Source organism: Lissotriton helveticus, chromosome 4_1 (genome assembly GCF_964261635.1).
Source record: "Lissotriton helveticus chromosome 4_1, aLisHel1.1, whole genome shotgun sequence".
Taxonomy (NCBI): domain Eukaryota; kingdom Metazoa; phylum Chordata; class Amphibia; order Caudata; family Salamandridae; genus Lissotriton; species Lissotriton helveticus.
Genome location: NC_136063.1, coordinates 1,617,247,230 through 1,617,269,247, shown reverse-complemented (window position 1 = coordinate 1,617,269,247; position 22,018 = coordinate 1,617,247,230). Strand labels below are relative to the sequence as shown.

Genomic DNA, 22,018 nt, shown 5'->3' with positions numbered 1-22,018 from the left:
CACATACGAAAGCCTACACTACTAAATATTAGAGTCATGACCCCATGAGAATGTGTGGAATGAGAAAAGATAAACATATGGTAACCGCATTTCATAGTAAAGGCATTTCCTAGCCAAAGCAGAGTGGTCCTCATTTTTAGATGGCTCTGTTGCAACATGGCTAAGTTTACCCTGTGCTTGTGGAAGTTATGCTTCCAATTTCTCTTAACAGAGTCGTTCTAGTCTCTCATGTTCTGCTTTAGTGTTTTTAATTGTTGAACTGCCTCAGTTTTTAAACATACCCCGATTCCTGTTTACTCTTTAGGACAGCATGTGTATACTGCAAGATGCGTTGGAGCAGCTATTCTCCCTCCCTTCATTTGCCAGTTAACCTCTTTTCCTCCCAAAAGACCCAGTTCAACTCTGAAAACTTCTTGGCAAACAGGATGGTGAATTCAGTTGAGGTAAGGCATGTTTGTGTGAACAGAGAACACACTAGAACAGGGGGGTGAGAGGATCAAGTCCCTCTTCGGCCTCCCGCTCAGACTTTAATCACAAAAAGAAGAGGGATAAAAATATATATTTCATAAAGATAATAGGTTTCTAAGAGTGAGTAAAAGGAAAATGCACTTTGCTTTTAAAACTGCCCAACACTGGAGGTGGAGCAGTAGGGAGGGGTAAAGCCAGGGCACTGTCAGTTGCCGGCTGAAACATGTTGACACCCATGCAGAGTGGAACAGGTGGAGTCTCATTTTAAGCTCCTCTACCTCGCATCCACTCATTTCTTTTTAACACTGGACAGGGGACCTAATATTAAAATTGTAATAAGGATTCCCTGGGACCAGCTTTTACTACCACTTTGTCCGCACCATTTCTCACCCTTGATTTTTCACTGACTATTCACTGTATGTTGTATTGTCTTCCCCTCCCTATTGCCCCACCTCCACTGTTGGGTAAACACGGAGGTGTGTTAGCAGCCCTATGATGAAGCATGACACAGCTTGCAGTGTGTGAGGGCAGTTTTAAAACCAAGGTGCATTTTCCTTTCACTCACTCTTAGAAACCTATTCTCTTTATGAAATATATATTTTTATCCTTCTTCTTTTTGTGATTAATGTTTGTGTGAACCCCACCCCTTGACCCTCTCTAATTGGTTCACTGTCGGGTTACACTGCCAGTTAGGGTATCCTTATAATTGCATAGACAATGATGTGTTGGAGCTTTGACTCCATGATAACTGCATTGACCCATACTGGTACATCAGCATAGCCATTCCCCCATGCATTCAGACGTAATGTGCAAGAACACAATGACCCGACTAAAGTTTCCTACAAGAACTCAGTCATTGAAAATTGCACTATGCAACAACAGCACCACTGTCCTTCTTATGCGATCCCAATGTTATCTGCTCTTGGACTATCACTATTTGTTCGACTCCGACATTTCTCCATTACGTTCGTTCTTTCTTCCAGTGGCCACCTCTCTTGAGGAACAGCTGCCAGAGACTGAAATGATAGATTTGGCAAAGTCCATCATGTCCATAGCAACTCTGAAAAATGTGTACTCCTTTCAACTTGATGCTGGGTTTCAATAGATATGTGCACTGCATACTTGTAGGAAAGTGCCCTTTTTGACATGGTCACCCCCACTTTTTGCCTGGTATTTGATGTGATTTCGACTGGAAGTTCTCTGGGTTCCTACTAACCAGGTCCCCAGTGCCAGCTCTCTTTGCCAAAACTTTGAGATTGTTTCCCTTAATTGGCGATACCTTTAGTATTCTGTGTAAAAGTCCCTAGTAAATGGTACCCTGGCCCTGAGCTACTAAAGATGGTCCCCAAGGGTTACAGCATGAATTGTGCTACCCTAAGGGACCCCTCGCCGAGCTCATGCAAACTGCCACTGCAGCCTGCGTGTCTTGGTGCAGACAAAAAGTAAACACGACCTGGCACTAGGCCTATGTGCCTTGCCTGTTGACACTGCATGCAGTATAAATAAGTCACCCCTGCAGCATGCCTTACCGTCCTAAGGCAGGGTGCACTATACTACATATGAAAGCATAACTACATTGGCAAATATGCCCCCGTACTGGTCAGTCCTAGTACTGCCAGTGCAAATAATCAGGGATGCCATTTTAAAAACCATGTACCGGACATTGGTGGAAAGGAGTTCCCCAGCTACATGATGGCTTGATTGAAAATAGGAATGTTTGGTATCAAACATCTCATATTTAATAAACGCACACTGCTGCCACTGTCTGATTTAGTAATACATGCACCTTAACGGTGCCCCCTGAAAACCTATCAGTTACAGGTGTGCAGACTGACTGATTTTCGCCAGCCTGCCACCAGAGGCGGGTGTATGACCTCCAAGACTGAGGGTCTTTGCTCTCAGGGGGCCATAAACCAAGCCTGATCAGGCAGATGGTGCTTTTCACCCTGCCCAACCCTCCAGGGGGCACCCAACTCTTCAAGGAGGACCCATTCAACCCAATGTCAATGAATATCTACGAGATATTGAAAATCTTGGGGGGGGGGGGTCATCTCCTTCTTCAGAGAGCACCACTGAGAAGGCAGTCGCGAGCTCTCCGGACCTCGGCTAACAACCCAGGTCAAGACACAGCTAGTGGCTTCATGGAGTTTGTGGCCTAAAGCTTTAGGTCAGGAAGGGACAGTCCACTTCTAGCTGAAATCTCCTCTTCATGAACAGCACAGCAATAACTCCAGAGTAAGAAAGCGATGCCTCTGTTTATCCTAACTATGTACAGCTACCCAGGCTCCCTGGAGACTGGTTAGCACAAGCAGTCTAAGTTTCCTGCGCAGACAGCTCGATGGAAGATTCGTATCTCTAAAACGAAGAAAGAGAGTTTGTTCTCATCAAAGCTTTACCTATGAAACCTCCGCACAAAGAGGTGTTCGATCAAAGAGACGAGCTTCCTGGACGCGTATTATCACGAGACGCTAATCAGCACATCTTGATTCCTCGTGTATCAAAGCTTCTTTGAAAGGGACACTTACCTGTTTTTTTTTTAATAGAGAGAGAAAACACATTTTAATGAAAAAATATCAGTACTAACTCTGGAAATCGAAGGATCCCTGCAGCACGGTTTGAATACTTTTAGTTTGCGAGGATAAGTGCGCGTGTACTGAGCACTCTGAGATTTACCAAGATTTGGCAGCGCAGCGGTGGAAATCTGCAGTGCTATATCGAGCCAATGACAAAATATTGTGTGGCGCCATATTTACCACGCATCGTATGCCGAGAATGTTGGCCTGTTTGCACAACGATGAATACCAATTAGCTTCACATAAAGGAGAGAGAATGGTGGCTTGCAGATGTTTTGGACTTGAGACACGCCTGCAGTGCAAAACTTCACCCGTAGACAACCGCCCCAAACTGTATAGAGTAAATGTGACATTTTGCACTAATCACATGCATTATTTGTGGAAATGTTACATAGTTTACTTTTATCTTTAGTGGGCCCCCTTTTTCCATTCGGCACCTCTTTTCCACGGAAGCCAAGTGTTACTTTAGTTGACCAAGCTTTGGATGAACTCTTAGAAGTGTTTGCACTCCCCCTCCAATAGGACATCTTTGCGCAAATTATCAGGGGCGGTGCAGTGCTGTTTGCGTAAATTATCACAGGTTTTGCACTTGTTGAAGTGCTGTTTGCGTAAATTATCAGGGTTTTGCACTTGGTGGTGAAGTGCTTGCTGTTTGTGTAAATTTTTAGGGGGTTTGCAGTAGGCGGTGCAGTGCTGTTTGCGTAAATTATTAGGGGTTTCGCCATAGGTGGTGCAGTGCTGTTTGCATAAATTATCAGGGGTTTCGCAATAGGCGGTGCAGTGCTGTTTGCATAAATTATCAGGGGTTTTGCAGTAGGGGGTGCAGTGCTGTTTGCATAAATTATCAGGGGTTTCGCAGTAGGCGATGCAGTGCTGTTTGCGTAAATTATCAGGGTTTCACAGTAGGTGGTGCAGTGCTTTTTGCGTAAATTATCAGGGGTTTCGCAGTAGGCAGTGCAGTGCTGTAAATTATCAGGGGTTTCGCAGTAGGCAGTGCAGTGCTGTAAATTATCAGGGGTTTTGCAGTAGGCTGTACAGTGCTCTTTCAGCTCTGCCTATGTGTAAATTTACTACACAAAACCCCATAGCATGTGAAAGTTGATTGGTGCTGTAATTTGTGCTGCTTTGCGTGCGTAGTACCCCGTTGCGCCACTAAGGTCAATCTTGGCCTTGGAGTGTAGTCCTTTACTTGTAAGGAGCTCACACAAGACCCTGCATCTCTTGGCTGCTGTGCAGGCGAACCCTTTTCATCACACTCAAGATATATCTCTGCCTCATCCTTTCCCGGGAGACTGCATTGATTCCAACCCGCATTGATTAAGTTCCCTAAACTACAGCAGCGTTGGGCCTAAACTTAAGTGATGTTTTGAAAGTGCATATTTTACAAGTACAATTACTTGTCGTCCAATAAAATACCACTCTTCAGACTATATTAATCCGGAAAAATATGCACATGAAGCAGCCACGGTTTTAACAGTTGATACCCAACTTTTGATCAAAAGTCTTTTTGGTGTGGTTGCGCCAAGGTTTGCGGTGTATGTCTTTGCAGACAGTTTAAGGCAAAACATGTATGCTAAGTGTGCAATGTACTTTTCTTTCATTTGTGATTACTTACCACCTACTGGCTTCAATTTCTTTTGATGTTCACGTTAGATATTGTTTTGTATATTTTGCTGCTGGAGTTTCTGTTGGATATTTAGAAAACAAAAACCCAAAAATTGAAAAAGTTCATAAAAATCAGTAAAAGAAATTGGAGTCAAAGTTCTGCTTACAATTTTTTTTATGTTTCTTTAGGGAAAACAAATTTATTTTTGTGAACACACTAATCAGCACTTTGCTTAGGCTAAGGTCCATGAAGGCACAGCCATATCGTTTGATCTTGTGTGAAGGCTTTCCTTAAGACAGCCCCCAGGACACTTCCTTACTACAATTCTTGGGTTAACACACTGTGCCGCATCTGGGGGGATATCATCTCACAAGAGACCCAATTACATCTCACAATCCAGTACCTTCATGTCATGGGTACGGGGGTCTCCCCACCTGCTGATTTGCATACTTGCTCCGCAAGCATACTTCTGTACTGTTAACAACATTGCGCCAATGCTCTGAGACAGATTTGGCTCGATTTTGCTCTATTAAAGAATTGAAATGCTTTTGGCAGTCCCCACGTGTATTCCTCCTCACTTTAGATTCATGCTCATACAGTTTTACATTATATACAGGGCGTACCTAACATCTGATAAAATCAATTGCTATTTTCATAGAACAGATGCTGCCGTCCCTGCTGTGATCAGATTGATGCTGATCTTCTCCATATGTTGTGGTCATGCTCCTCGCTGCAGCAATATTGGCACAGTGTAATCCATCATCTATAGATGTGCATGGGACGGCCACTTACATGCACCTAGAGAGTTGTCTGGTAGACCTTTACCCTAGGAATAAAAACCAGCAAGGCAACCACATGCTTTCTAGACTTGGGGTTATTGTTAGCTAAACTTTTTATTTATTTATTTGTATTGTTTTATAGTGCGCAAACTTGACCCGTTAGGGTATCAGAGCGCTTTACAGGGGATCATAGCAGTGTACAATAGGCGAGGATTCACATTAAGGATATAGGACACGTATGTACAGTTTACATTTAAGTAACTCCAGATAAGGCCACACATTTCTTGATGAGGTAGCTCGGTATTCCGAAGGGAGGCTCTAGTCGGTAGTTGGTCAAGGCCTATGTGTTGGTATAGGCAGCATTTAGGAGAGGAATTTACCCATAAGGAAGGTTTTGGCCTCCCTTTTGAATCGTGCCAGAGAAGGGATTCTTCTGATGGCGGGCGGGAGAGAGTTCCATATTCTTGGAGTGGATCCGGAGAAAGCCCGGTTAAAAGTTTTTTTTTCCGGAACTGTGCAGGTTGGAGTAAGAGGTCTTTGGCGGACCGGGAGTTTCTGTTTCCGCCAGATACCACAAGTTTCTGTGCGAGATAAGCATGGGAGTTTGAGTATAAAGCCTTGTGTGTGATGCAAGCCAGTTTGAGTTGTATTCTGGACTCGAGGGGAAGCCAGTTCAGGGATTTCAGGTGTGGAGAGATATGGTCAATTTTTTTTGAGCTTGTAAGAAGTCTGGCGGCAGCATTAAGGCAGGATTTTAAGGGTGCCAGGGAGATCTTGGGTGAACCCGAGAGAGTGGAACAGCCATATTCCAGTCTGGAGATTATTAGCTCCTGGACTGCACTTTTTAGGTCGTTAGTGTCAAGGAAGGGTTTCAGTTTCCAGAGGTAGCTCAAGTGGAATCTGGCTGATTTGGCCATTGAGTTAATATGGTCTCACATGTTCAAATTGCAGTCCAGGGTTATTCCCAGAGATTTTGCTGAGTCCACGATGGTCGGTGGGCAATCTAAGGCTGTGATTGCCGTGATCCATAGCTGCATCTCGGGAAGTCCGACGGTGGAAGTCCCGAGACCCGTCGTCGGTGAAGACCTTGTCACGCTCCATTATAATTTGGGCTAGGGCAAGGGGAGTGGCTTTGCACAGGGGGATAACTTGGACCGACACAGGTATTCCATCTCTTCTAGCTGGGATTCCATCCTGATGGTCCTCTGAACCTCTTTTCAGAATACTACGGAGTTGCAGGTGGACGTCGACCCACCTCCCACACCCATGGAGGAACATCCACACACCACCTGATGTTGAGATACGTGTTAAATATTATGTGCTGTATACCATATTGATTGATGCTTTAATGTGATTATAGGTTGCTAGAAGCAGACGGAGGCTATTTGTTGTTGTGACACACTTACCTCCCCTTCCTCTATCCTGTTACGCGTTGAATCAGTTTGATGTCATTCTGATACAATCTTTAATTCAGGAACAAAATGTTTGACACAAATTGTCTGAAAATATTAATGTGATGAGGCCATTGAAATCACGAAGAGGATGGCTCTCACTTCATAACCTTTAGCCCCAAACTGATATGTTGCTATATATTTGCTCATTTTACACTATTGCGAAGCATGAGTTCACCTCTAGAGTCGCTGATAGCTACATCGTGATTTACTGTCTCTGATGATTGTGATGTCTATATGTTATGAGGAAAACTTAATAAACAGATCAAACACATATCAAAACATTTTTCTTTTCTTAATCAGGGTGTCTTAACATCTACAGACATTCTTTATATATAGATTATTCAGAATAATGGTCGTAAGCTGATCAGTTTCTCTTATGGTACTGATATCAAAGTACTTACAATCGTCTTTGGTCCACTTGATATTTTAAACCACTTGATATTTTAAACCTCAAAATGGTTTTGGTGCAACACTAAGACAGTGAAATTATTTTTACATTTCTCCAACTACCTCAATACACGAAACTTGTGCCTATTCTGTAATAATTCCACTCAGAAAAGGCCCAGTAAACTCCTAATCTGAAACCAAAATGTTCGAGGCATGTGGGCTGCTGAATTCATATCTATAGCATAGATCGCCGCCTAGTGTTGGGTCCGGATGATTGCACATTGTTGTCCTGGAAGAGTCTTCGAAGTATCACGAGATAGGTGGCTCCTCCCCGGGACTACAGTGCGCATGGGCATCGACTCCATCCCCAGATTGTTTTTTTCCGCCATTGGGTTCGGATGCATATTTGATCACTCAATTTCGGAATCGATAGAAACTTTCTTTTCGGCCCAAAGGCCTTTCCTATAGCGTCGGTATTGTCTTGCGTTCGGTGCCCAGCTCTGTTCCGGCTCAGTTCCCGAGTCTGACATCCAGAGGAGTCGCATGGCTCTTCGGTGCTCGAGGCCCAGTCAACGCAGCCAGACTTATTCGACGACACATCATGGAACGGAGCCCGTTCAAGAGATGCCCCGTGTGCACTCGAAGTATCCCCACATCGATGTCCACCCGGTGTGCAACAAGTGCCTGTCGCCGGATCACGATGAAGCCAACTGTATGGCTTGTTCTCGTTTTCGCTCCAAGAAGACGATTCGACTGTGGCGTGCCAGGAGGCCCAGCAGACGACCCCTGACCCGGTGAACATTTTCGAGGGGGAAGAAGCAGACGAGCAGGAAGATCGAGAGCCGATTTCGACTCCAGCGGCAGAGATAGACTCCAACTACGACGCAGACGTCAAAATGCTCGACACAGAAGACGTCGTCGACGAGTTAGGAGACGACAATGAGGCCTATGGGGCCACGGAAGATAGCTCAGGTGAAGAGCTATGCCCCGTTCAAACAATAACTAAGGCTCAGGTCGAGGGAACGCCACATGGCCTTACCCAAGATTTTGCACCTGGATCCACGGTCTCGCCTCCAGGCCCGGCTACGGACACTTCTTGTGATGTGCTGCTTTCAATTAGATGTATTACTGATGTGAACATGATGTGTATTATATATTTACTTGTGATAAACAGTGCAAATAATTTATCATATTGTGATTGATTGCAGTGACCCCCGAAGAAGGGCACGGAGAGGCCCGAAATGCATTGGGTTTTAACTGATAATAAAATTTGCTTGTGACGGACTTCTGGCACTAATCGTATTCTTTTCAAGAGGCCCGGATCGGCACAATTAGAATATAAGAAACCTGAAAATTGGCAAAATACCATAACGTGGATCATGGATTAAAAGAGTGGGAATCTATTGAAGGATGAGTTCAAAAACAGGGTTAAAAATGGAAAAAGTAAAATATTGGATAAAAGTTTGGATGAAACATGCACGCAAACGAAGCGGCATGATGCTGTGCGACTGGCTTCGGGGCTATGTAGTCCCATTTCTTTGAGTAATTTCTTGACTTTTGGCAGTGGGGCATGCCTAAAACCAATCCTGCACGCAAACAGAACAAAGGAAGGATATAAATATTGAACAAAAAATATATGGTTAAAGTTAATGGTGTGCATTCCCTCATCTGATAAATCATTCATAACTACAGCCCTACCCAGGGATTGCACCCGCAGTAAAACTTGGGAATTCAAGGAGGACCTTGAAGCATGATTCGGATCCACCAGTTTGGTTAAAACATCGAAGTTCGTCGCAAGGTGTACGGATATAGCACTGTGACAAGGAGATGGACTTATACATTTTGGCATGTGTTTTTTTAAAATAGTACCGAGAACTATGGAAGAACATTTTATATTGAAAGCATGCATCGTGGGAAATGTAGTTCTCTTAGAGTAAGGGTCACACAAAGGCGGAGCTCAGGTTGTTTTGAGCCAATCGGGAGGGAGAGCATGGGGTTAGAGGAACTTAAGAGAGTGGGCGGTAATAGATAGGTTTCATCGTTGGAGGCATAATGGCGGAGAAGGAAGGTTTCTGCACACAGGCAAATGAGGTATGCTTATTACAGAAAGATATGGTTGCATTTAAAAGAACGTGCGCATGGGAGAATGGTTGAAATCTTGTTCTCAGACAGTGATAATGGCAACATGATATACAGATTGTAGCGAGTTAAACAACAGCAATTTGTCTCGCATATGGGCAATACCGATTTGAGTGTAAAGGGTTTGAGTATGGGTGAAACATTGTAACCACTCAGAAGGTTTTATCGTAGGAAGGAGAAGGCGGGAGCACGTGGGTTTACATTTCTGAATAGGGGTGATTGGCGCAGGAGTATGAGGAACACAGAGGGAGAACGGGCAAAAATGAAGTACTGTGATGTGCTGCTTTCAATTAGATGTATTACTGATGTGAACATGATGTGTATTATATATTTACTTGTGATAAACAGTGCAAATAATTTATCATATTGTGATTGATTGCAGTGACCCCCGAAGAAGGGCACGGAGAGGCCCGAAATGCATTGGGTTTTAACTGATAATAAAATTTGCTTGTGACGGACTTCTGGCACTAATCGTATTCTTTTCAAGAGGCCCGGATCGGCACAATTAGAATATAAGAAACCTGAAAATTGGCAAAATACCATAACGTGGATCATGGATTAAAAGAGTGGGAATCTATTGAAGGATGAGTTCAAAAACATGGTTAAAAATGGAAAAAGTAAAATATTGGATAAAAGTTTGGATGAAACATGCACGCAAACGAAGCGGCATGATGCTGTGCGACTGGCTTCGGGGCTATGTAGTCCCATTTCTTTGAGTAACTTCTACGGAGCCGCCATTGGTCAAATCGAAACCGAAAGTGAAAGCTTCTGTCTCGACAAAACAGAAAGTGGTAGAGGCGCCGTCGAAACAGAAAGCGCCTGTCGCCTGGGTCGGCTCCACGTCTTCAGACCTGTCGGTGCAGTCGAAGCCTAAGAAGGTTGTCGAACCGGTGAAGTCGCTCAAGGGCGTCGAGCCGAAGACTGGGCCATCGAAACCGCTTGTCAAGGCCGCCGACCCGAAACCGTCGGCGCCGAAGGCCGTCGACACAGACAGAGGACTCGAAGCTCCGAAAGCTGTCGATGCTGCACGTCGACCCGAAAAGGCCAGAAGCACTGTTGCCCTCGAGTCTGCACATGGTGGTGGATCGAGAACACCTGTCGGGTCGACGAAACCGTCCGCATCCTTCACGAAGCAGGTGTCGGACTCGTTGCAACGCATCAAGGACAAGGCTTCCGTGGTCGAACCGAAGGATACTTCCACCCCGAAGCCCGCAACCAAGCCGCAAAAGTCAATGGCGCCGATCCAGTTCACGCTGCCGCCGAAAGTGGCGCCGAAGGCGTTCGCGCCCAGGACGGTCGTCGACGCGTCCATGAAGGTTTCCACGGGGCCGAAGCCTACCCCTGCAGTTGTAGGCACAAAGCATCGACAACCCCTACTGGAGGAGCAGTCGGAACAATTTATAGACGCCGACACCGGTAAACTTTCCATCTACAAGCGAAAGATCACACCGGCACAGCCTATGGAGTCCTACACAATTCCTTTGAAGAGGAAAAAGGCTTCTACGGATTCCCCAGTTTTTGTTGAACTGATTACTCCACGTGCTCAGGACACTGCTCCAATCTCGCCCACTTACTCGGATGTGGAGGCTGGGGAAGGGGACGATGAGGAGTACAACTACCCTGCCGACACTGATCCGGAGGATCACCATGACACATGGACAGATGCTGGGGACCCAGGGGATCCGCAAACTGCCCCGGACACTCAAGTATATACTGTCAAAACCTCCCCTACTGAGGATTCTGCGGCATTTAATGCACTAATTGAGAGGGCAGCTGAGAATCACGACGTCCAGCTGCATGCTGACCCTATTGAAGTGGACTTTCTGTTTGATACCTTTTCCACCTCTGAAAAGACTGTCAAGACTCTGCCAATGCTGAAGGGTGTCTTGAAACATGCTGCAGACATTTTTAAAGAACCCACACGTGCCAGGGTTCTAAACCCCAGAATTGAAAAAAAGTACAAGCCGGCACCTGGCGACCCTGCCTACATCAAGGGCCAGTTGCGTTGGACTCCCTGGTTGTTTCTAATGCCCGGAAGAGGGCAAATTCACAGACTACTGGTGGTGCTCCTCCCCCTGACAAGGAATCTAAGGTGCTAGAGGCATCAGGGAAGAGGGTGGCGGCTCAAGCGGCCAATATCTGGTGTATTTCTAACACGCAGGCGCTCTTGGCCAGATATGACAGGGCACACTATGATACACTTGAAACCCTGTTACAACACTTGCCAGATGAGTATAAGGAGGCAGCAGAGATGCTCATTCAAGAAGGGAAACTCATCTCAAATGTTGCGGCGTCAAGCCTGGCTCAGAATCTCCGGGTTCAAACCGGAGATACAGACCATCATCCTCAATCAGCCTGTAAACTCTGATCACTTATTTGGACCTGAGGTGGACACCACCTTGGAAAAAATTAAAAAAGCACCGAGACTGCGAAGTCTATGGGGGCTCTCCAGTCACAGCAGTTCGGGTAGTACTTTTCGTCGCTCAAGCAATAGAGGTGTTTCCAGAGGCCAGATGTCCCAGCAAACACAGTACACTAAAAGTGGTGCACAAACCTCTTACAACAAGCAGAGTAGAGGCGGATATCGCGGCAACAGCACCAAGGGCAGAGGTCGTGGAAACAAGAACTCCCGATACTCCGCCACCAACAAACAGTGACGCCTTGTCACTGCCCCCCGACCATACAACACCTGTCGGGGGGAGACTCCAACAGTTCCTGCCAGTCTGGATATCCATCACCACAGACAGGTGGGTAAGAAAACTTATCCAGTACGGTTATTGTCTGGAGTTAACATCCACTCCACCCAACATCCCCCCAAAGCACCGTCCTATGTCAACAGAGCATTTGCACTTATTGCAGCAAGAGGTGCTCGTCATGCTGCAAAAAGGGGCAATCAAGCTTGTGCCAGTGGAACAAAGAGGCTCGGGAGTATACTCCCTGTACTTCTTGATCCCAAAGAAAGACGGGTCCCTGCGACCCATACTAGACCTCAGGCTCCTAAACCAGTACATTCTCTCAGAACACTTTCATATGCTCACGTTGCAGCAGGTTCTTCCGTTGCTCAATCAAGGGGATTTCCTCGCAACATTAGATCTAAAACACGCATATTTTCACATTCCTCTACATCCGTCACACAGAAAATACCTCAGATTCACCATTCAGAATCAGCATTACCAATTCAAGGTCCTCCCTTTCGGAGTGACCACAGCGCCCAAGGTGTTCACAAAATGCCTGGCGACAGTGGCTGCGCACCTCAGGAGACAAAACGTTCACGTCTACCCTTATCTGGACGACTGGCTTGTCCAAGCAAAGTCCGCCCAGCAGTGCGCTGCCAACATGTCCCACACCATTCACCTTCTTCACGATCTGGGATTCTCACTGAATTATCCAAAGTCACACCTTCAGCCCGCCCATGTGCGGCAGTATCTAGGCGCGACAATAAACACTCTGGCAGCCACAGCACAGCCAACTTCACTGAGGATCAACAGCATTCAATTGCTGATCCAGAAATTCAGACCGCAACACTCGCTTCAGGCACGAGTGTTCATGCAGTTGATAGGCATGATGGACTCCTGCATCTTCATAGTCCCGCACGCGAGACTACATATGCGTCCGCTTCAAGAGTGCTTGGCACGTCAGTGGAATCAGGCTCACGGACAGTTGAAAGACCTAGTATTGGTGAGCGGTCGGGCATACAACTCTCTGCATTGGTGGAATCCACACAACCTTTGCAAGGGCCGACCGTTCCAGGAGCCTGTTCCACAGATCATCTTTACGACGGACGCTTCTCTCCAGGGTTGGGGAGCTCATGTATTCTACTACACAGTGCAGGGACTATGGACGACACAGCAAAAGAAGATGCACATCAACCACCTAGAGCTGATGGCAATCTTCATGGCAATGAAGGCATTCAAGATACATCTGTGCAACAAAGTCGTGTTGATCCGGACGGACAACATGACAGCCATGTACTACATTCAAAAGCAGGGAGGTACACACTCTCCACAGTTGTCTCATCTGGCTCAGAGCATGTGGAAGTGGGCCATTCAGAGGAACATCTTCCTCATGGCGGAACACCTCCCGGGCAAGGACAATCAGATGGCGGACCTGCTCAACAGGTACAGCCACCAAATGCACGAGTGGGAGATACATCCATCAGTGCTCCACCCGTACTTCCAGCAGTGGGGTCATCCAGAGATAGACCTGTTCGCCACGAGGGAAAACGCCAAATGCCAAAGCTTTGCCGCCAGGTTCCCGCACCCACAGTCGCAGGGCAATGCGATATGGATGAACTGGTCAGGCAAATTTGCGTACGCTTTTCCCACCAGCACCTCTAATACCGCTGGTGGCACGAAAGCTAAAGCAACACTCGATGACACTCATCCTGGTTGCTCCAACGTGGGCCCGCCAACCATGGTACACCACGTTTCTAGACCTTTCCGTGGTACCGCATCAAAGGCTGCACCTCACACCCAGACTTTTGACGCAGAGCCATGGTGACATTCAGCACCCAGATCCGCAACAGCTCAACCTGGCGATCTGGCTCCTGAGGTCTTAGAGTTTGGCTACCTCAACTTACCTCCTGACTGCATGGATATCATACGGGAGGCAAGCAAGCCCACCACCAGAGCATGCTACGCAGCAAAATGGAAGCGGTTTGTCATTTATTGCGTGGACCACGACATTGACCCACTTGACGCGTCCACGCACAACATAATTTGTTATCTGTTGCATCTTTACAAATGCAATTTGGCCTATGCTTCCATTCGTATACATTTATCCGCCATAGCGGCTTATCTCCAAAACAGGCAGCATCTCTCCCTTTTCCGAGTGCCTGCCATTAAAGCTTTTCTAGAGGGGCTCAAACAAGTCATTCCTCCCGGGACCCCACCTGCTCCTGAATGGAATCTTAATGTGGTACTCACCCGACTGATGGGTCCACCTTTTGAGCCTCTACATTCATGGGAGATTCAGTTCTTAACCTGGAAAGTGGCTTTCCTTATAGCCATTACGTCACTGCGACGTGTTAGTGAGCTCCAGGCGCTCACTGTACAAGAACCATTCATACAGATTCACTCCAACCGGGTGGTGCTGCGCACTGACCCTAAATTTCTTCCAAAGGTGGTTTCACAGTTCCATGTCAATCAGACTGTTGATCTGCCTGCGTTCTTCCAAAATCCAGACACAGTGGCTGAAAGAATGCTCCATACTCTTGACGTCAAACGAGCTTTGATGTACTACATTGATAGGACCAAAGATTTTAGGAAGACGAAACAACTCTTTGTTGCCTTTTCTGCCCAACACAAGGGCCACCCCATTTCCGAGGCAGGTATAGCCAGGTGGATCGTTAAGTGTATTCAGATTTGCTATCAAAAGGCTAAGCGCACTTTAACGATCCCCTCCCAGAGCCCACTCCACCCGTAAGTTAGGGGCCTCCATGGCTTTCCTTGGAAATATCCCTTTATAAGACATTTGTAGAGCAGCCACATGGTCTACCCCACACACATTTACGAAACACTACCGTGTAGATGTGCACTCCAAGCAGCTGTAGGGCAGGCTGTTCTAAAGACACTTTTTCAAACGTCGGCAGCTGGCACAGGCGGCCGCCGCTAATGGAGGGACTGCTATATATTCTATGCTATAGATATGAATTCATCAGCCCACATGCCTCGAACTGAATATGCTACTTACCAGTATGCATCTGTTCTTGGCATGTAGGGCTGCTGGCATTCATATCACCCACCCTCCTCCCCGGCGCCTGTAGCGGCTGCAGAATTTACACTTACTCTTAGCATGGCCATCGCTCACACAGTTACACTCCATCTTCGCCACAATGGATAAAAACAATCTGGGGATGGAGTTGATGCCCATGCGCACTGTAGGGAGGAGGGGAGGAGCCACCTATCTCGTGATACTTCGAAGACTCTTCCAGGACAACAATGTGCAATCATCCGGACCCAACAGTAGGCGGTGATCTATGCTATAGATATGAATGTCAGCAGCCCTACATGCCAAGAACAGATGCATACTGGTAAGTAGCATATTCATAACATTTTGTAACTTTTTATAACTTTATAAATTCCTCTTCTCCCCATCAGATGCTAGAAAAATGAGTATGGTGTCTAATTAGTATCTAATCAATAGCACCAAAGACTCCATTGCCAAATATAAACAAAAGTGGAGACAAAGGACAGCCCACTGTACCTCGTACCCGTCAGGCTTGCAGAGACAAAATCCTTGAAGACCCGTGAAGGGACATCTTCTATTTATTCATAGACAATGTCGAGCATGGCATCAATAGAAGATCACTTCATATCCAGATAGATATGTTTCTCATATGTGTAATATCCAACATTCTATGCTCCTTTGTTCAACATATCAGAGTAGTATGCCTTGTGGACCAGTGCCTCAAGTCTTTTTCTCTGTATTGGTCCAGAAAGGCCTGTGGAAGAGAGAATGTGGTTGTCTGAAAGCCAACAGGGTGTCCCTGTCTTCTCTCTCTCCTCGTATAAACACCTATCTTCCAGGGTTCCTATACGAAGCAACCTCAATTTCTTCTGGAAGACAAAAGATGGCTGTCAGAAAAACTAAGCCCTTCTCACAGATGTCGTGAGGAGGCTTTACATAGGGGTATCTTCCTTTGATCTACATTTTCACTTCCTATGGTGTATGGGGGAAGGATGCAAACCCCATATATCCCTCATCCAATTTCCTCTCTATTAGTGGACGTGTCCTGTAGTGCCTTCCAAGGTTCTGCCTTTACTTGGAAGCCCCTCTGTTCTTCTCGGCAGGGTTAGGCTAATTGAAGTTTCCATGTGCCAACTTTCAAGCCCACCCATGTGCATCCCATCCTAATAGTGGGAATTAGCAAGGTCCTACTGTTACCCAAGGACACCTAGGAGCATCTTCTGATAAATGTTCTGAACGGTGCTGATGCTGCATGAGGAAGAGTTAGCTAGGTTTGAAACAAGTTCAGATGGGAAGGAGTCCTATTCTTTAAAGACTGTGGCAGCCAGTGAGAATACCTTTTCGCATATACAAAAATTAAAACATTAAATCTATTAGTTAGTACGTCAGTGAGTGAGTGCTCTTGTGTTCAGAGCTTTGATGTACTTATAAACAGACTTAAATATGTTCCCTATTTAATACATTACTTGTTTCAATGCAAGCTGCAACAATTGTTATTTTGTTATTGACATAAATACTATTTAATCCCTTCGGCGCTGATGACGAGCTGAGCTCATCATCAGTTGCGCCGCTCGCACGCTGATGACAAGCTGAGCTCGTCATCTAACGCGGCTTTTTGAAAAAAGCTGCGTAGCGCGAAAATCGCCGCAGCGCGCATGCGGTTAAATCCTTGAGTTTCTTACATTTTCTACTGCAATGCTTCCTTTTAACCCCTTCCGCGCTCATGACGAGCTGAGCTCGTCATGAGTTGTGCCGCTCGCACGCTCATGACGAGCTCAGCTCGTCATGTAATGCGGTATTTAAAAAAACGCAGCGGGAAAACCGCTAGCGCGCATGCGGTTAACAAGTTCAGTTTCAGAAGAGTGTTTTTTTTTTTAAATAACTCTAGTCAATATAAGGGCCAATATTGTTAGCAAGGAGTTTAATGTCTTATTTACAAGTCCTATTGCCCATATTTTTCATACACAGCATAACCCTTAGTATGTTTTGGGGATTCACTTGAGGATTGTTTCCTTCATAAACTAAGGTTTTTGCTGGTTGCTAACTCAGTACCTAAAATGTTCACACAAAACCAGGACAATCTGAAACCTATGATAAGAAGATACATTAAACCCACACAAACCCAGTTTTTTTGTACTGAAACTTATTTGTAGTGCCATCATTCAATATCCTCTACCTAAACATTTGCTTCCATCTGATCTGTGTCCTTGTGAAGGGGGTCGGGGAGTTACAATCCATAAAAATTTATCCAGCTCACTATCAGAAGAATATTTCTTCACACAATATAAAAACTGCTAATAAGCAAAATGTACTTTTATAGGTCGAGCCTAGTGTTGCAGCCCATGCGCTGCTCGCTCTGCGAGGCACGCTGTAGTAGGGTATGCTGTAGAAGTGCTGTGGAAGCCTCCACCCATATTTTTCATTGGCTGGTGTCATTGTCCTTGGTAAATGCTAGCTTCCAATTCAATATGAGACTTCTTTGTCTCTCCTTGTTACTGCCCTGTCTCCTTTTGTGACCGCCCATAATGACTGGATCTTTTATTTGCGGCGTTACACGGTCTACTTCATTAGTCGGTAAACACTATTTGTTTTCAGTCGCTTTGGCAATGGCGGAGGCGTGTTTATTTTTGCATCACGCTTTCACTTTAACAATAGCTGCTGCCCCACCCCGCTAGTGCTGTGTGGGGCCCCAGCTATTGTTAAAGTGAAAGCGCGATGCAAATATAAACAAACGGGTGCCTTTGCGCAATGACAACAGCTCGTTTCTTAAACATTCTGGCAGTGTTAAAAGTGAAAGTATAGTGTCTGAAAGCAGTGTAACGCTGGACAGATGCCGGAAAATGTCCCAGATGATGTGGGGGGGGCTTGTAAAAGGGGAGCTCGCACAGTCTTCCTGGAAAGTGCTGGTTTCAGATTGCCTGGTCGGGTCGCCATGGTGCAGTCAGTCTCACTGGCAGCAACAAGTGGCGGTTTTCATACTTTAGCGTGCCTTGGAGTCAGGAAATAAAATTGTACCCTACGTCTGAGCTCGTCTTCATCCTCCTCACAGTGCTTCGAAGCCGAGCGAAACAGGGGCTGAGGCCAGCACAGTATGCTGTGGAGGGGCACGGTCTTTGCGCTTTGCAGCCAGGGGCTGCTCTTCATCGAATGGACCCCGGGACTGCTGCTGGCCTGGGGCGCCGCGGCTATGCTGTCTTTGGAGCTGGAAGGCTCTGGCCTGGAGCAGCTGCAGGAGGGCGCCATGCCTGGGCACCAAGTTACACACCAGGGCAGGGTAAGATCACGAGGGATCAGGGAAGGGGAGGGAGTGGATGGGGGGATTATTGCACCCTGGGCGGAAATACATTTGGCGCCTTAGCCACAGCTGGTGAATAAAATGGTGCAGCATGGGCTTAATTGTGTGTTCATTGTTCAGTCACACAACAAAGCAGTGACTGACCTCTGAGCGCCAACTTCTTGGGAGCCCCCGTCCGTCCCCCAAATACTCTGATTCACTTGATCATGCTAGTGTCAATTTGTTGATAGTGCCTATGGTGGTGATGGTGTGTGTGTAAACGGGAGAGTAATTGTCTTGGTCAGCTAGTGAAGCATGGACTTGGGAAACCTTGAGAGCTCTAGCATGCATTACCACTACATTCCCTCCACGTCACAGCTCTCCTTATGTGGTAATGACTGTGACAAGAAGGAATAGGGCTCTATGTAATCAGATTACGAACCAGTAATCTGACCATTGCTGTCAGGGCTCTCTTGATTGTCATACTAAGTGAAGTAGACCCAGAGGAGGAAACATGGGGCTCAGTGTAATGATGCTTACTGGTAATAACCCAACTCACCTGGATTCTCAGTTTGAAAGGCCCTCAGCGCAACAGCTAACCGGCCATTGATGTTCTTCACTAACTAGGATACTCGTTCTTCCAAATGGAGATTACTAGATAGTTGCAGCTCGTCTCTTCCAACACATGCGTGTATAGTACATTCTATTCGTTTCTATGGTTCAGGAGTGCTTCGGCATCTGTGTGCCCTTTACCGGTGGCGTAGAAAGGCTGCTATGGACCTTGAGGCACGCAAGGAACACGCCCTCATCCTCTAGTTTGGTAGTAAGCACCAACTATATTTGAGGTACAGTGGGCCCCGGTGCCACAGCACCAGCTGAACTTGATGGCTACCTCCCTGGCTTTTGCATTAGCAGCATGTCTTCTTATTTCTGCCTTGGACAATTATGCCCTAGCATTAAGTCCCCCATATTTGAGGTCAATGATTAAACGTTCCTATTTCTGCCCTTCCCGTAACACTGTGAAATGGTATTGGAACATACATTATGTTGAGCAGAAATCTTGAAACTGGAATAGGTGAAGACATAACTGCTGGCTTGTAATGAGGAGATGTGAGGTGCAGTACTTCTCATCTCAAAAACAGTTTTTTAAATTAATTCTTTATTTGCAGTCAATAATTTCAGATCCCGCGTTACTGAGTTTGTTACTGGATGAACAGTTATTTATATCAAAGTATTGTCGTAGACTTACAGGAGAACATTTATCAGAATTACGTATCCAAGTGCAAAATAGACTAACAAGGTCCACTATTTTCCTGTATTCTTTGCTATATTTGTCATAACACAACTCGCGGAAGGTGAAACATACGCTTGAAATAGTATAGCCAAAACTAAACCCCTTTGAGAAAAAAAGCATGCATTTCAGTTTTTATATAGAGTGGAAATGGATCCAAATTACAAAGTAATTATCGTAATTGCATCAAGGAGGTTTCTGGTGACATTGTCGACCACCTTCCCGCTCCTGGTTTATGATGTCCTGAGAACCCAGCATTGGAATTTGCTGCCTTATTGTTATTTTTCAGCCCACCTTGTAGACTTCCTCAGATTATTGTTACCTTGATAAACCCAGGCATAGTTAAAGAGCGCCTGAAACTGGAGAGGCTTTTAGTTCCCTTGCTTTGTGCACCCGAGGTTTGTCAGTTGACCCGCACAAACGGTGTGATACATTGAACACGTATTGCGTTACACCATCTTTCTTAGGTTTGGTAAACCTCTGTTGTTCAATAATCCTCTCCGGCATTGTGTCGCGGTGATGGGTCCCACTGCCGCTACTGTACTCAAGCTGCGACACATGGAACGGAAGGTTCACGTTTCTACATTGCTGGGATTGGTCTTTTCACTTGGCAGTTAGCTCCATTTTCTTATGGTCTGTTTTTTTTGCACTGTATCCCATTTCAATAATCCCAGCAGTAATCCTGTAGACCTGTGGAGCAAGCTCCTACACACTGTATATGTTCATTCAGAAAATGGCCACCCACGAGAGGGCTATCACTCATGTTAATCATTCAGACGTAGCTGCGAGGATTTCTTGCTATCAGGTAGTAACTCCAAACCTCGGTTGGAGAGAAAACGACATTTTCGGAGAGTCTGAAGGCACCATTTAGCACACTCAATCGATTGGTAACATACCACAATCTTACTCCCTGGCTTAGCGTTTATTTCACTTAATGGGGAATAAAAGGCGCAAACAATTCATATTTTTTCATCAAGCTTTCAGCTGGTGGTAAATGGAAGTGCAGGATTAGAGAGGGGTGTACTTTAGGCCCTACTCAAATACGTGGGAACTTTGTGGCAACTCATAAACTGGTTTAAAAGTCTTTGCATCTATTTTTACACTTTGTGTTGTGATCCGCATACGGCCCTTAACTGTTCAATCACTCGGGAACAGTGAAAGCTACTCCAATAGAGAGATTTGCAACTGTTTACACACCTACTTTGCACTTATGCATAATCAAAGGTTTGTCCATGTATAGTTATGGCTTTATAGCACGTATTCATGCTCAGCACTCTTTCTTGCCTGTCTAGGCGTACCAATGATAGATTGTGCCTGTTATTTTTTGTTTTTTTTTTGATTGTATGAGCTTAGTAAAGAGTTTGTTTCAATGTTTAATTTAGAAAAGTGTGTGTAGGGTAATGTGAAATTAAATTTTTATGATCTTTGAAGGTTCTTTGTGTATGCATGGGTGGGCCAGAGTTCTTTTCCATTTTTGTCTTGGGATTGGGTGTTCGGTTGTCCATTGTTCGTACTTGAGTAAAATTGCTTTCTTTGCATGCATCACAATCGTGGTAGATGATTAAGATGAAATGTGTGCGCTAGTGTTGAACGGGCTACAGTTTGGCAAGAAATATAGAACCACAGTAACTAGGATTCATATTTTGTGAATAGCCCTACAAAACATTTTCGGTACATCACAGCAATATGTGCGGAGCTCCACTTCCTAAATGTATCAAATTAGTTATTTTTGGTTTGCAAATGTTTCTACCTTTTAATTTGAATGTTCTTAATACCTTTGAGTTGGCATGTGTTCTTCAAGCTATTAAACACATCTTTTATTGCGCTTTTTGTGTCTGTACCAGGATTTATTGGTTATTTTAGATTTGCATGCAGCTTTTGTAGGTTACATATTCTAATGTTATTTTGAAATCTGTAAGACTTCTCACTTTTTGACCTAGGGCTGGGAGGAAAATGTGGATGCGGCTGTATCACACTTGCTGAAGACATGCCTGTCCAAGAGCTCTAAAGAGCAGGCACTAACTCTCAGCACACAACTGAGCATGCCCAAAGACACGGCGAAACTGAAGAAGCACATCACTCTGTTTTGTGACAGACTGGCTAAGGGCGGGCGCCTCTCTTTGAGTGCTGACTCCAACACACAGCAAGTCATCATCATGCCAGGTAAAACACATGCTCCTTGATAAAATGGCAGAATAGCACAAGTGACATGACCCATCCTTTAACCTGGATAGCAAGTACGTGGTAAGCTCTTGTGCAAACTTTGACCCCTCATCAGCCTCCTATTTTGTTGGTGTTGCCTACTAGACATCAAATGCACAGTCTATTGCAAGACATATTGTGAGCTTGCCAAGAACTT

General features: G+C 45.6%; 1 protein-coding gene across 4 annotated transcripts in view; it reads left to right on the top strand.

Annotated features, from left to right (window-relative positions):
• The window catches only part of BBS9 (Bardet-Biedl syndrome 9), a 1,968,820-nt gene that overhangs the window by 1,454,269 nt on the left and 492,533 nt on the right, over positions 1-22,018 (top strand). For all 4 annotated transcript variants that reach the window (XM_078688232.1, XM_078688235.1, XM_078688233.1 and 1 more), the window contains one exon: positions 21,600-21,822. In XM_078688232.1, the coding sequence (XP_078544358.1) occupies positions 21,600-21,822 (223 nt within the window). The remainder of the gene's footprint in view (positions 1-21,599; positions 21,823-22,018) is intronic.